Genomic DNA, 16805 nt, shown 5'->3' with positions numbered 1-16805 from the left:
AATTTTGTCTATAAAGGAACATGGTGATGGAACATTGATATGTAAAATTGAAAAACAAACTTTAAAAATGAAAAAAATTAATAATGTTCTTAGTTTAAAAATTGAAAAAAATTGTTCATATTCTCGATTTTATTAGATAGTTGAATCAAACCAATAAGTAAAAGGGCAAAAATATTTAATCTCATACTCTATTTTTTTTCATCAATTAGTGAAATAATTATTTGGAACATTACTATGCAAAATTTACAATGTTCTTAGTTTTAAAAATTAGAAAAAAAATTGATAATATTTTTAGTTAGACTGAATAGGACTTATTAGTTTAAATTTTTTAAAATAAGATCTAAACTATCATAACATTTGTAAATATGACTTTTGAATAATTACCTTAAAAAAAAAAGAAAAAAAAGAAAAAAAAAAGTATGAAAGATAGTATCAAAGATGGTGGTAAGAGAAGGGGCTGTTTGCTGGTAAGAAAAGAAGTTGGGGTGGTAGGTTGCAGTATAGAGTGGTTTGCCATTAAGAAATAAGGGCTAAGTATGGAGTTGTTGGTGGGAAAGGAAAGTTTTGTCGGAAGTGAAGGCCTCGACATCACTAGAGATTGAGGGTGGCGGTAGGGTTTGAGTTTGTGTTTGAAAAAGATGATGATAGATTTGGCGTTGCTGCGAGTGTGAGGGTGGGAAAAAAAAAATTCAAAATTTCAATTTTTTTTTGGTAAAAGTTATAATAAGAAAAATGATGTAAGTAGACCCTTTTGTACTGTAAATACAATTATCCAAAAACTAATTTTCACAGAAATGAAAATTTGGACAAAAATCCCTCCATTCCCAATATTTCATTTATTTTTTTCTATTTGTTTCCTCTTTTACTTTCTTATATCAAAACTTAAACCAGACAAAACAAATCCTTTATTGCTTTTTTTTACGCTGTGTTTGGTTGGAGGATTTGGCGAAAAATTTGAAAAGAAAAAAAGAAAAGATGTTTAAAATTAAATGAAATAAAAGTATTTTTTATTCACATTTCACCTACCGTTTCTATTTTCTTTTTCAAATCCATTCTCTAATCCCCTAACCAAACACAATATTATTGTTTGGGAGCATTGAGAGTTTAGACTTTCCCGGAAAGGGTTCACATTAGAAATAGAGGTAGGAACGGCAATGTAAGAGTAGAAGGCTTGGATGGCAGCTGGAGAAGTAGATATGGCAGTGGGATTGGTAGTGCATTGTAGTGATGTGGATGAATTGATAACTGTATTTCATTTTTCTCGCTTTTTCATTAACAATAGGGTGCAAGTTTATAAATTACAATATGCACAACTTGCACCCAACACAAATTTCACTTGAATCATGAAAGACACAATCCTCTGCTAGTACTTAGGTTGACAAACTTGAGTTCGTGCATCATTTGACAGTGGACGGAGGGAGGCTGCAGTGGAGTTGACAAGGGCTGGAAGGGTTTAGTTGCAGCAGTGTTACAATTGAGTGGGTCAAACATCATTGTATATTTTACAAAAAATTTAGGCTTGAGGGGCCTGTCTATAGACTGTCATGGTCCGCCCGATAAACAAATCATTTAGTAATTTTCAAACACCATTTCACTATGTTGAAATAGTCAAATGCAGTATCTTCTCACTATATAACTCAATTGAACTGGTTCCATACAACTGATACAACTTGAAAGCTAACAAAATCAACAAATTAAACACTACTTATTTGAACCCAGATCAGGTAAAAAAACATGTAAATGCAGCAAATGGCATTTTCAAACATAGTGAACATACAAAATGGCTTTTCCATCATTATTGAGGAGTAAAATCTGTAAACTATATCAAGGCATAGCATATGTAGGAGCTGGCAAGAACGGAAACGGCGCAACAGAAGCATATGCTACGGGCGGCTGTGCTTGAGCACATACACCTGAATGTTTCGCCTTTTTTTCACAGTTCGCAATTTCAATCTCTTGTACCAGAGTTTCTGAGGAAGACAACTGTATGGTAATTCCCTCTGAATTTTCTTCCCCGAGTAACTGCTGGTTATCAGGAAGCCGATGTAACAACATCCCAGACATGAATACAGGAAGATACAGAAGGCTAGCATGGAACATTCTTCTAGCGTTCTTTGTTGTCCGGTTTAGGTAAAATGAGAGTGCTGTTCCACTGATTGCAAAAGCAAGGAGTGTTGATTCAAGACAAAACCATCCAGAAGTTATACCCCCTGTAGACAGACTTTCATGTTTAAATTGTGTGATGCAATGAATTATTTATAGTAATCACAAAGTTATCATAAATACAAATCATTCGAACTATGCCATTGCTGCCTATTGGGCTATCAATAAGGAAAAAGGGAAAATGAAAAGAGAACATTGGGGTTGGGGGGCAGGCAGATCAACATGAAGTTTAAAAACATTTTTTTTTTTTTTATCAACAACAAAATTTTATTTTATTAAAACAGAAAAGAGAAAAAGGACAAGAAGTCCTCATACAAAGAAAGAAAAAGAGAAGACGAAAAAGCAAAACAAAACCGCAAAACTCGAAACCCTAAGGATGGCAAACAGCAGCCCAATCTCTAGAGATCAAAAACAAAGGGACTCCTTTAGAAGGAGGAGATACAAATGCCCAAAATGAGGCCAAATATTCCGCCCTATCCCACAAAGCCTCTACACTTACTTCCTTGCCTTCAAAGATTCAAGCATTTCTCTCCAACCATATAACCCAGAAAATAGCAAAAACAATGTTGATCCACATTGTTTTGGCTTTCTTGGTACTCCCAAACCCGTCAAACCTAATAAGAGACATATGCATACACTCCCATGGAGCAACCCACTGCACATCACATAAACTGAAAAGACGCTGCCATAATACAGAAGCCACCGGGCAATAAAGAAAAAGGTGATCCGCTACCTCCAAATTTCTCTTGCACATCACACACCATTGAGGGCATAGAGAGTGATTAGGCCTTCTCCTCTGAAAAACATCATTAGTTATAACACTCTTTTGAGCCAAAGACCACATGAAAAACTTCACTTTATGAGGGATACCCGCTTTTCAAATGTTCTTATGAAAAGGGAACAAGGGAAGCGAGGGATTATCAATAATCTTATCAAAAAAGGATTTACATGAAAAGGCCCCTAAAGAATCACGATTCCACCCCCTACTATCACAAGACGAAGAAAGAGGAACCCCTTCAAGCACTACCAACAAAGATGCCAACTCCCCTGCCTCCCTATCATTCAAGTTTCTAATGAGATCAAAATTCCAGGAGATGGGTGCCATAGAAAAGCAAGCCACCGATGCTATTGACACATTTGGAGAACAAAGAACGAACCAACCTGTAAAGAAGGGGAAATGATCAAGCAAACGAAATATCCTCTAGCCAAACATCCTCCCAAATCCGAACATTCTCCCCATTCCCCACTTTGAATGAAAAAAAATTAGACACAAGAGGATACAAACGAGAAATGGATTTCCACGATGAACGACAATTGCCTCTATTAGCCACATTAGAATCCCTACCATTGGATTGAACTCCATACTTGCTTTTAATAACTGAACACCATAACGATTCACTTTCAAGAAGAAATCTCCACAACCACTTGCTCAAGAAAGCAATATCCCTAGCAACGATGTTTCCTATAGCCAAGCCACCTTTTGTCCTAGAAACAGAAACAATGTCCCACCTAAGCAAATGAACCCCTTTACCCTCATCACACCCTTCACAAAGAAAATCCCTCATTAGTTTCTCAATCTTTCTTGCAATGCTAACCGGAATTTTGAAAAGGGACAGGAAATAAATAGGAACAGATCCTAATACGAATTGTACCAACGTATACCTCCCTCCCTTAGACAACAAAACACACTTTCATCCCTCCAATCTTTTCCCAATTTTGACAAGAACAAGTTCCCAAAAAGACGCCAATCTAGGATCTCCTCCCAACGGAAGCCCAAGATATTTGAGAGGAAAGGAATCAATTGAACATCCCAACATAACCGCCATCCTATGCACATGACTATCGTCCAAATTAATACCCACAACACTGCTCTTGCTAAGATTGACCTTGAGGCCCGACACTATTTCAAAAATTCTCAGAATCTTTAGCAAACTCCCCACCTTATTTTCCTCCTTTGATGAGAAGAATATAGTATCATCCGCAAATTGTAAATGAGTAACGCCTATCCTATCCCTTCCCACCACAAACCCCTCAATGACACCCTTATCTTTAGCTAAACCAATAATCCAACCCAACACACCAGCAACTAAAATGAACAAAAATGATGATAAAGGATCACCCTATCTTAGACCCCTAGATGCTTGAAAAAAATCCCCCGCCTTGTCATTCACAATGATTGCCATATTGCATGACGACAAGCACCCTCAAATCCACTTTCTCCATCTAACGCCAAACCCCTTCCTTTCCAAAACAAAATCCACAAAGCCCCAATCAACATGGTCATACGCCTTCTCAAAGTCTACCTTAAATACAATACCCTCCTTACGTAGTCCCCTATACTCCTCCACAACCTTGTTAGCCACCAAGACTACATCCAAAATCTGCCGACCCTGCACGAACGCACCTTGTGCCGAAGAAATAGTTCCCCCCAGGACAACTCTTAGTCTCCTAAAAAGCACTTTAGCTAAAATCTTATAAAGAGATGTGACCAAGCTAATGGGTCTAAAATCTCCAATCTTGACCGACTTCTCCTTCTTGGGAATTAGACAAATGAAGGATGCATTGGTACACAAATTAACCTTCCCACTCTCAAAGAACTCAGCAAATACCCTCATAAGATCCCTTTTTACAATTTCCCAACAATCCTGAAATACTGCCATTGAAAAACAATCTGAGCCTGGAGCCTTATCTCTGTCGCACTCAAATACAGCCTGTCTCACCTCATCTTCATCGACGGGCCTTTCCAGCCAACTAGCAGTCGCTAAATCCACTGGAACCCAATTAATGTCTCCAATCCCTGGACGATCCACACCCCCATCAGATTATAGATTTGAATAAAAATTAAAAATTTCCTTGACAATAAGTTCCTCCTTACACACAACCTCACCTAGAGCCACATCCAAATTTTTAATAGAACTCTTCTTCCGCTTCCCCGATGCAACTCTATGATAAAATCTAGAATTGGTATCACCCTTTCTAGCCCATTTCAACTTAGCTCTGACCCCCAAAAAATTTGCTCTCTAAAAATGATCTCTTCCAACTTCATTCTTAACATTGACCTCCTATACCCTAACGTTTGAGATAAACCCTCCCCCGCCTCCTTCACATCTAACTCCCAAATCTCACGAACTAATCCCGCTTTCATCTGAACCATATCCCCAAAAACTTCACGTTTCCAAACTTTAAGATTTTCCTTGACTCCTCTCAACTTTCGCATAAACTTAAAGCCCTACCACCCATGGACACGAGCATTTTCCCACCACTCCTTAAAGAATGCCTTGAAAGCTCGATTTTCCAACCACATATTCTCAAATCTGAATGGGGTTGGACCCCATCTAAAAGGACAGCTCTTAAGGATCACAGGACAATGATCTGACACAACTCTGGGCCCTACCTCTTGCCTTACATCCGAAAACAACTCCTCCCACCCTAAAGTATGAAAGAACCTATCCAACCTACAACACACCCGATTTTCCTGAAGATTAGACCATGTGAATCGCGCATTACTCAAGGGAAGATCAATCAACTCACACTCCTTGATAAAAGAATAAAAAGTCCCGCATATTCCTATTTGTGGAAACCCTATTTAGTTCTTCCAAAACCTGCCCAACCACATTAAAATCCCCACCCACACACCAATAAGGGGAACAAAGCCCAACTCATCCCACCACTCCCATCGATTCCTAGATCTATTAGGACCATACACCTCTGTCAGCCACCATTCCTTACTATCCCTATTCCTAAACCTAATAGACAATGAAAATACCCCGACAACTATCTCACACTTCGATACAACTCTCTCATCCCACATAATCAAAATTCCCCCTGATCTCCACCTAGAAGGCAATACAGCCCATCTCCTAAATCGAGTCCCCCAAACACTTCTAATAAAAAACCTATCACACTCCTCACACTTTGTCTCTTGAAACATTACTATATCTGGTTGTTGAATTTTCAAAACCTCGTTAACTACCGCCATTTTCTTACAAGACCGTAGTCCTCGAACATTCCAACTAAAGATCTTCATCGAGAACCATCATCACCCCTTGCCACTTTTCCCCGCCCTCATAATTGACGCCACTTTCAAGGTTTCTTAATTCCCTCATCCCTTTTCTTAGGCCCGACCCTCTTTGTCTTCCATCCCCCCTAGATGGAATCCCCACCCTCCTAGACCGAGACTTCTTCCCAGTGTTCCTGACTAGTGCCAACCCAAGAGTCTCAAGTAACTATGCAAAGTGAGGCACATCATCCTCGTCCAAAGGAAAAGACACATACTTACTCATTTTCCTCAACCACATTTCAGACTCAGCACCATCGTTGCCACTAAAAGTGTTCCTTTGAAACCTATGATTAGGAGACTCCTCCCTCGAAAGATCAGTCCTATTAGTATCCATATTGTTTAGCTGTGGGTTCAAGCTGCCACTGGTAGAAGTCCTATTCTCATGTAATAGAGACATTATCATTCTTGTTAGAAACCATTCTGGTAGATTGTAAGAAACAAGGGCCCAATAATGACTCTTCCCCCCCCCTCCCCCTCCCCCTCCCCCTCCCCCTCCTCCTAACTGACACAGAATCAGGACTCTGAAGATGAGGATGAAGTGAAGGATTCATGTTGTCCCTGTCAATAGAGTCACCAACCTATTCACAAGAATTAAAGACTGCCACACCCTCAAATCCCCCAGTGTGCTTAATACAAGAAGAAAATGGTACCTCCTCTCCATGGTATAACCAATTGAGATTCAAGTCAAAATCATCAGCCCTCTCCTCTTCCGAATAAGCATCAGCTTCCTCGTTTGGACCTAGAGATTCATCAAAACTATCATGAGAGCCATATCCTTCCAATGCCTGGAGCACCCCTTGTGGATCGCAAATGCCCCCTTCCACTTCATGAATCATGCTGTCAACACCAGGTAAAAACTCAATTGCTACATCATCATCTTCAGCTAAACCATTAACACCAATGGGTCGCTCAATCTGAAGAAATTGACCTGTGGAGCGATCGACCACATTGGCCAAACCCAAATGAATTTCATTCAGGTTTAACCCAACCAGCGGAGTCGGAACCTGCTCGGCCCCGACCTTCTTATCCTTTTGTCGCCGACAGTCGTTACCTTCATGCCTATCATCCACCTGGTTCGTTGTCTGTATACAGTCGTTCTCCCCATCGAGAGCACCCATCGTCTCCTTTACCCGACAAAGCCCTAGATCCGAACCTGGAATAGAACTACCCATTTGGTCTGATTTAGGCCCATCGTAATTCAAATTATAATTTTTTTTTTGTTAGCCAATGGGCCATCACCCACCTGGTTCAAACCTTGACCCAAATGACGAGTGCTAATGAGGCCCAAATGAATACTCTCATCATCACCAACCTGGTCTGTAAGTGATACAAAAGAAAGGCCCAAAACTGGCCTAGGCCCAAGTTCACTCAACAGCCCATCTTCACCTATAATAACCTTTCGTGATCTGGGACCCTAAACAGCAAGCCCATGTTCAATACACTCTTGCCCAACCCTTGACCTCCCCTCGTCGTTAACATTCTCTCTGTCGAACAGAAAAGCCTCTTCGTGAACCCCAACTTCCTTGAGAACCAGACATCCACATGTCCCGACTGTCCCCTCAGTCTCGTCATCTCCCTCACCTCTGGCGCCAAGTTCCGATGGAACCTCTCGTCGGAAATTCCATTGCTAATGACCCTCCCTTCATATGAAAGACTTCGAAATTGCCTTCACTCGCACAGTGATTGCTCCATGAGCCGTCGAAATCTCCACAGTTGATGGTAAAAACCTAGAAGCCGATCCTCTCACCTTCAATCTTGCCTCAAAAAGATTTTCAAAATTCTTGGTTCTGTTGTCCACTTCTAAGAGCCCTCCACATTTCGCCCCAATTTGTTAAAAAATCCTGATATTCCATAAATTAAATGGCAAATCACAAATAGCAATCTAGCCTCCATAAGAGGCAATCACAGTAGATCTCCTATGCTTCTCTTCTGACCACCCCTCCAACAATACTGCAATACCCTTATCAAAAAACTACCAACCTTTATTCCCATAGAACGCAGCCATTTCCTCGGTCTTGGTGAAAAACAGAGCTTGATTCAACTGAAAGGGACGAAGCTTGATAGATATCTTGTAAGATTTACATAATTCCTTCTCAATTTGCTCCCACCCTATGAAGAAATCTGCTCTCTCACACACCACCACCACCTAATGGAGTACGAACGAAGAAACATCTGTTAACGAACCTGATGATGGAAGCTTGAGAACCTTCGCATACGACCAGCCTTTGTTTGCCCCTGTTTTCATTTGCTGACTCATTTCCTCTGTGTCAGCCTCCTTATTGGCCCCATTCGGCTAAACATCATTGCGAAGATCCTTTGCCATGGCTACATGTCTTGTCTCCTTACCTACCTTCTTACCTTCATCACCTCTAACACGGTTGTTCTGCCTTGTACCAAATAGGATTGTTTCAAGTAACCAAGCCACATCCTTCCACCCCCGATTGACTCCTGCTGGAATGATAATGTTTGATGTCCTTATCCCAGCAACCCACTTGGATAACTCCACAAACTCACCTCTCCTATTTGAATAACACTGAAGATAGAAAACAGCCGAACTATTCGTATACTTTCTGAAGAACTGCCTCATGGCACTCATGGTTCCAGCATCTTTGATAGCCTGTGATGCCCAGAAAACCCCTCCCAAATCAAGTTTCAATGTGAAACTGCGGTACCTATTCCTTTCTATGATTTCCACAACCTCCACGTGTGATCTCTCATCGACCTGAACAATAATTACCTCCTGCTCAATCTTCAGATCAAACACACGATCACTGTATCTCCTCATGTATCTCTCTCTTCCCAACCTCCCCTCTCTCCCTCACTTCTGATTGCCAATATGTGATCTCTTCTCTTCAGCCCAATCTGAAAACCTTTCAGATCAAGACTGAAAGTTAGGCAACTGACATTGTTGAAAAGGGTCATTTTATGGCCTCAAACAACTTAATCAGAACTCATGGATTGATATATCTAACAACCTGACCAACTACTAAAGTTTTACAGAGATGAATCTACAAGTTCAAGAGCAACTTAAATCTTGCAAGCAGAATCACTAAACCTCAAACAAATATGAAATAGTATCATGCAAACTTTGTCATCACCAACCACTGCAGTTGGGTCACAATTTTGATTTGATGTGCTCCCACAATGAGCTAAGTTAGCACTCCATTTTTTTTTTTTTTTTTTTTTTGGGGGGGGGGGGGGGGGGTGAGTAAATATTGGATGTAACAGTGATACCGCATGGCAGTATCACCATCCGATGAGCATGGTTGATTTGCGGTAGAGACCACAACATTGTTGGGTTAGTGGGAGACCAGGGTTGACCACTTAATTACATTTGCAGTTTTTTATTGGCCGGTGACACCATATGGGATGGTATCACTGTTACACTATTTTTTCGGGGTTGGGATGGAATAAGGAAGCATAAGAATAGCTCATGGAGGAAAAACACTAAGTAGTATACAAGATACAAACTATATAGAGTTGTTGTACTGGAAACATTATGAACAAACAAAGAAATATCTAACATTTTTTCCTCCTTTTCTTTTAGTAGAAAGAGAATAATACAATGGGTCTAAACCCCTCAACCCTAATAAAACTCTACGGGCTCACCAAGTACAAATTGATGTTTAATTTCTTAAAACTGAAAAAGATTAGGAAACCACCAGATACATGTTTCAATCAATTTTTATGGCTCACCAAAATGGTAAACTTGATGTTAGAAGATGTCCCATTAGCTGCTATGTCACTTGACAGGATTTTAATTAAGGAAGGTCAGCAATGTAGTTTCTATTTCTCATATTATTCAGCCAGAAACCTTTACAGAAGACACAGAAAGCATGAAAGAATTCCCTCAGTACAAAACATTGCTTCTGATATCTAGACAGTACAGTAACAGAACTCCGACTAATGACACAGAAATGTGACCATGGTCTGAATCACCGTTGTTTATTAAGTCATAAAAAACATTAGATAGTTTAAAGGATGTTTCAAACATAACAGGGTGCATCATCATCTCCAAATGTCTAGTTAAATTTCCTCCTTCGAAGTGCAACATACAATCTTTGCATTATTCAATTTCATTACAACTCAAAAACCTGAAAAATTCAGGAATGGCTGATAATGAAAGTTGCCATGGGGGGAAAAAAAAAAGCAGAATGAGAAACTATGCATGTACGATTTCTAAAGAGAGTGACTCACAATCATAGGCCAAGTATCCCAAAGGAATTAGATACAGGCAGTTCCTCAAAGCCACCAATGCAGTTCTTCGGCCAGAAGCATCAGCAAGAGAGAACATCCTAAACCTGAAAACAAAGCAAGAAAAAAATAAAAAGAAGGAAAGACACCCAAGGGAACTGCTTCAGGATGCCATTGTCATGACTCACATGCAGAAAGCAATCACACCAGCTGCATAAAACATCTACTCAGAATAAAATTTTCCTTTCGACTTTTTGAAAACCCTAGTATGAATAGCAATGTACTTTATCACAATCTTTTCACCAGATGTACTGCATATACATCATCAATAGCATTTGTAGTAAAAGATAGTGAGGATGATGTCACCATGTAATATGTCGCACAGCCCCAAGTTGAAAATTTTCCAATTGTTAGTTTTAAGCCAATCATAAATATAGGGCACAATATGGTGTACATGAATATCAGCTATATGAAGATTCTCCGTGCAAATAATCTCTCCTAATCCAGTTGGACAATTGAAGTAATATCTGTGCGGCTGACTCCACAACAATTGGACTGACTTTGACAACAAGGATGACAAAAAAACGAGGTTTTACAAATTCAAATTTCAAACAGAACCTCGCATACATACCCTCCAGCAGCATAATCGTCACGACACAAGTATGCAAGGGCCATGAAATGAGGTATTTGCCAAAAATAGAGGGCAGCTGGGAGAATCATTCCATTGAGTGTAACTTGACCAGAAGCCGCAACCCACCTAAAGAATACAGAAACAAATAAGAATTAGCATGCCACATTGAGAATGAGCCAATGGCTGTAAATGAGGTATGTGTGTCACACATTCAGAAAATTGAGTTGGTCAGTGTTTAGAAATACCAAAGCAATTAACAAAGCCAATTTAGAAAGATCTACTAAAAAGGATTAGCTTTCAATCAAGATACCTTCCTATTTTGATGGAGAAACGAAACTTCATGCATGATTGAAAAATGGCAGTATATCAAATCCTCATAATCAAACCTTCAATTTTATTTTATGAGCAATCACCCATTCTGGTAAGCTCCTTCATTCAATATCAGCTCACACACATAGCAAGAGTCCACTAAGAAAGGGAGTTATCCCTGTTGGATATATAACTGTAGAGATGAACTACGAATGGATTACATAGAGAGGTCCTAAGTCTAAAATGTGCACAATGTGCTTAACAAAAATGTAGTAGATTAAAAGATACACATTCAGCATTGCTATCATTTGAATTTAACAATGTTAAATAAAGTTTTAGATGTTGAAGTAATTACATTCTATTTGCATGTAGTTTCACCACCATAATCTCTTTCCTCACATGCAATTTTTAAGGAGGTACCATGATCACTAAATGATGCAATCAATGTGGAATCGTAAAACCCGCATACAACAGTGCTAATTAAAAATTCTCTGGCAAAAGATTTTTTGACCAAGGATATGGAATTCCATCCTAAACCATGATTTGGACCTAGTAAAATGTCTCTTCACTTCACAAAGAACCAAGACATAATCCCTTGCAAAAGGAAAAACTATAGCATGAATTTGATTTGGACTAAATGGAAACTGGAAATGTTGACTAAATCATGTACTGTCACCACCATTAAGAAAAAAAAAAGTAGGGAAAACCTATAAGCCAAACAAAGAAGCCAAAGATATCCAAACAGAAAGTTACCCAAGAAGGGGAGGAATAGCACCAACAACAGCTCCAACCCATGTATTTACTGGGTGTATTTGCTTTAAAGGAGTGTATACAAATGCATATAAAAACAGATTAGAAGCTGCAAGCCCAGCTGCCAACATATTAGCCTGCAAAAACCTTGTCATAAAAGCAACATCAGTCCTCTATAAGTAGAATATTAAACATTAGGACAGAAGCAATTCAAATAATTGACAAATAGCAAGAACATAGATAGTGAAATTATTCATCCACCTCGCATGCCAACAAAGCAGTGCCAGCAGCACCAACGGATGATGCCCAGCTGACTGCATGAGGTACAGTAATACGCCCTGAAGGCAGTGGTCTTTGCCTTGTTCTCTTCATCTTGGCATCGTTATTTATTTCAAACACCTAATCCAACAATGTCCATGAAAACCAGTTCAATGTCTATCAGCTCAAGAAATCAAACAAGTTCAGTCCATGCTGAATATCCAGACAGATTGAAGCTCATAAGTAGCAGTAAAAGATAAGAAATGCTTCACTTCTTTTTCTTCCATCTCCTCAATCCTTTTATGGATGACAAGCACTGTTTGGTTGAGTTTTCAGAACATGTTTTCTGAAAAAAAAAATCAAAAAATTAAAAAAAAAAAACTCATTATTTTCATATGGCTCTCTTTTTTGGGGAAAAAATAATTTTTGAGAACCCAAAATATTGTTTTGGTGTTTATTTTTGTCAAACTAGTTTCTCAATTTTCAAAAATCAAAAAACAAGTTCTAAAAACTCAACCAAATAGAAATTTTTATGTTAAAAAAAAAGAGAGAACATAACAAAGGAGGAAATGCTGCACCAACAACGGGAAGCTAGAAATAGTATGAAACATGGAAGATTGTTTATGCAATATAACAAGCAAGGATAGGAAGTCCTTCTAAAACATCGGCAATCAAAATGTGGAGCAAGGAGAACAACAAATAAGATTTTTCATTACAGTTATTTTATATTTTGATAACTAGATGTCTGGGCCAACTTGTACGAACCTCGACTAATCCTAAGGCCCTGAAGTTAACGACCGGGCAAACCTCCAATGGCCCCTTTCATTACAATTATTAACTTATAAAGATACAACTTTGAACACATAGATCAACCAAAAATTATGCTCATTAGAGTCATTTGATAATATTTGCAGCCTATTCTACTATGTTATTTAGACCACTAGTACAAAGATTTCAAAGAATTGCACGACATGACCAAATCTCAAAACATGGACACTTTCTGTATGGTTTACAATGTTGGAATGTTCTTCCTCCTTTTGTTATTTTATGTATTATGAAGGGTCCTTTTGCAGCAAGAGGCAGATTTTAATGCATTAATTTTAATTAATCACACAAAATTGCTCAACATTTGTTGTTTCAGTTCAGAATTTGGTCAATTACAGTTGTACATTTTAAGAAGTAATGTTAAAAAATTTATATGGAATCCACATGTAAAGGGAATAGGATAGTTCAAAAATAGATCCAACATCGTTTGGCAAGAGGCTATTTTAGCCAATTAGCCAAAAAGTTACTAAATTAGCCAAAAAGCCAACAACCCATACCAAAAAGTCAAAGATTCTCTTTTCTCTCTACTTTTTGCACATCTTTTCGTAATTAGCCAAAAAGTCATCCCAAACATACAAGGTTTTTTTACCTACCTTTTTAGCCAAATAGCCAAAAAGTTACTAAATTAGCCTGTTCCCAAACGAGGCCTCATGGCCATTATAGTTCCAATGATCCTAGAGTTAGGAGTCAACTTTGAGGAGAGCTTAAATTGGATTCTTCTTCTTCTTCTTCTTCTTCTTCTTCTTCTCTCTCTCTCTCTCTCTCTCTCTCTCTCTCTCTCACACACACACACACACACACACACACACAAATAAATGGATGGGTGAAACTAAATATCATGCAGGCTATACAGTTCAAACATATCTCACAACCAGCCAGTTCGCAATTAAGGTAAAGAAAGAAAGATGTCTTGTTGTTTAAAGACAATAAAGTGACACTTGTTAATAGCTTACCCATGAAATAAAGTAACCAATATCAACAACTAATCAATTATGTTATTCTGTCTAGCCCTTTACTCATGAAATGATGTGATTACGTCACAAAAAAGGCTTGCATTACTATATCCTATACTTTTATTTTATAATATATATTCTTTTTATGTACATCACTTCATTGAGAATCTTCGATATACTACATTGCAATAAAAACTCAGTATCCATTTGCAAATTTTAAAGAGAAGAAGAAGAAGAAAAAAATTTTGACTCACAATTCAAATCTTGATTCAACAACTATGGTTATAGTAGCTATAAAATTTTCGATTCAAACCCATTTTAGTGAAAGAAAACACAAGGGTCGGGTACAATATGTAAGACATACCTTTGCCAAAGTGTTGGCATCTTTGGCGCTAAATTAAATGAAATAATAAATAAAAGAAACTGACAAATAAAGATACCATTCAATAACATAGAACTTTCAATTGTAAAACAAATTAAACAAAAAATTCTCAAGTAGATCATTTAAAAACCTGATTTAAGGAGTTAGCAGATGCTGCAACCATCATGGTACCAGCACAGGTGCAACAGAGCCCCACATAATCAATGGCATTGCCACTCCCAAGAACATATCCGGTCCCAGAAGTAGCAACAACAAGCATGCTGAAGAGAATGTGGAAAAAATATCAGATTGTGCTCTTAATTACTTTAAATTTCCACATAGGTTATATAACCACAACTGGCAATTATCAGAACCCCAAAAATCTCCCCCTCACTCCCAAGGTACTCTAGCTTGTCTATTCATAGAAGCTTCCAGCCAACTTAAAGATATTAAAGAGACAATAAGAGTTTACAGCAGGACCACAAGAAGAGGATTTTTTTTTCGTACCAATGCAATTGAATGAGAAATATTATATCAATTAGTCATTGAAAATGCATTTCACTTATGTTGCTTAGTAGGTCTAGCCTTGTCCGATCCTATTAGACGTACAATAGTTAGCCCTATAATCATTGATGTCTGGGTCTGCTATACCATTTCGTGAAACTAACCTATTTTGTTATTTATTTATTTATTTTTGTTGGGCAAGGCATCCGTTGAACACTTGTTCATAAACAAAGGTCATCACATATTGTTCAAAATAAGAATTCCTCTCACACAGAGTCGCCCTGGAATCAAAATTCCGGGGCGCCATTTCTTTCAATACAGTTTGATTCCAAGGTGCATCCAAATCTTGACACCCAAAAAAACAAAATAATAATAACGGAATCCTAATTAAGCCTTTCAATTAGAGTTGTCATTATATGCCAAAAAGATTATCTTATTTTTCTACAGTTGTACCTCACAGCCTAACAACTTAGGGCTTGTTTGATTGGGCAAACTACAGTATACAATACCACTGTTTGGTTGCAAATTTTATTTATCCGGATTAGATTCCAATGGTCATCCTATCCAACAAAAATGATGAATTTTTTAATCGTACAACTAATAACCCAAAACATACATATAATTGGGATTATATATTTCTATTTCAGGGAATTATGTATCTCACTAATCCATCCATCTGGATAACCAAGCCTACAATCTCATGGATTGTTAATCCCCTCACTATTAATCCTGCTAATCAAACAAGTCCCCCTAGTCAATATTTTGTAGTGAATATTCTACATTTCCATCAGTTGAGAGAAATCAAAATCAAAATCTGAATCAAAATTCAAACACAGACTGAAATCATCCAATAATCCTAACCTGAGGCGAGCCTTGGAGAGCTCCCAATAACACCGTCCGTAATGACGAGCCAAGTCCACCACATCCCTAGCCCTCGACACCGACGCAGCAGCCAACGGAGACGCATCGATTGCGGCGGCTGAAGAGGTAAAGCCCGAGGATCGAACAGGATCGAGTTTGGGAAACCCTAGTTTGAGAGAATCGGGAGAGGAGGAAGAAGGTGAGGTGGCGGTGGTAGAATAGAATTGAGAGTGAGAGAGTGATCTCTCGATGCCATAGTAGGTGGTGGAAATGCCTGGGAAGAGAAAGGTTGATTTGGAGTTAGGGTTTGAGGAGGTGAGGACTTTTGAAGAGAAACTCACTGAGTTTCTCAGCATCTTCAGATTGGCAGATTTGCAGAGAGAGAGAGAGAGAGAGAGCAGATCGAAGGAGTTCACATGAACAATGACGGTTTGGTGCGCAGAATGTACAATCGTCACGAGGGTGGGGCTCATGTGGGACACATTTTCATGTAAGACCGTCTTCGACGCTTATTTATTTATTTATTTTTTATTAAATTTAAATTTAATTAAAAAAGTTTAATTATTTTTAGGAAAAATTACCTATAAATCCTATCCTAAAAAAAGTTAAACTATTTAGTCCCTTAAATTTTCTTGTATACCATTTAGTCCTAATGTATTGTCAGATTTTGAGGGTGTGATTTGATTCCATTTATTTTTACATCAATACCCTTTTACATCAATAACTGGCCAGATCTTAAACCAGATGAGTTTTTCCGAGGCTTCCATGGCGGAGGAGGGTTTGTAGCGAAATGGCCCGTCCACGGTCGATGATCTCTCTGTCGTTGTTATTCATTCCTTGCTTTGCGTCCGAATCCATAGGGTACGAACCACAAGAAGAAGAATGGGAAGAGTTCTTAGAGGAATTGCTGTTGAAGCCATTGCCAGATCGCAAGGT

General features: G+C 38.5%; 1 protein-coding gene across 1 annotated transcript; it reads right to left on the bottom strand.

Moving 5' to 3' along the window:
* Nucleotides 1–1605: 1605 nt before the first annotated feature.
* COX10 (cytochrome c oxidase 10) lies at nucleotides 1606–16356 on the bottom strand. Its single transcript, XM_028239408.2, has 7 exons — nucleotides 15870–16356; nucleotides 14656–14785; nucleotides 12369–12506; nucleotides 12111–12244; nucleotides 11049–11174; nucleotides 10421–10524; nucleotides 1606–2210 (listed from the first exon to the last, which is right to left on the bottom strand). The coding sequence occupies exons 1-7, from the start codon at nucleotides 16340–16342 to the stop codon at nucleotides 1825–1827; spliced, it is 1491 nt and encodes a 496-aa protein (XP_028095209.2). The 5' UTR covers nucleotides 16343–16356; the 3' UTR covers nucleotides 1606–1824.
* Between the last annotated feature and the right edge of the window lie 449 nt (nucleotides 16357–16805).

This window comes from Camellia sinensis, chromosome 2 (assembly GCF_055761805.1).
Source record: "Camellia sinensis isolate YWXY chromosome 2, ASM5576180v1, whole genome shotgun sequence".
Lineage (NCBI taxonomy): Eukaryota > Viridiplantae > Streptophyta > Magnoliopsida > Ericales > Theaceae > Camellia > Camellia sinensis.
The sequence above is the reverse complement of the archived record's forward strand: the minus strand, read 5'-3'. Positions and strand labels throughout refer to the sequence as shown.

What these genes read in the sequence shown, in the direction of transcription:
- COX10 (XM_028239408.2), bottom strand. Translation starts at nt 16,342, where the DNA reads ATGAGCCCCACCCTCGTGACGATTGTACATTCTGCGCACCAAACCGTC. An exon ending in CTGCTTTGTTGGCATGCGAG is followed by an intron (nt 12,245 to 12,368) that starts GTGGATGAATAA and finishes AGGTTTTTGCAG; the next exon opens with GCTAATATGTTGGCAGCTGG. An exon ending in GGGATACTTGGCCTATGATT is followed by an intron (nt 2,211 to 10,420) that starts GTGAGTCACTCT and finishes GTCTGTCTACAG; the next exon opens with GGGGTATAACTTCTGGATGG.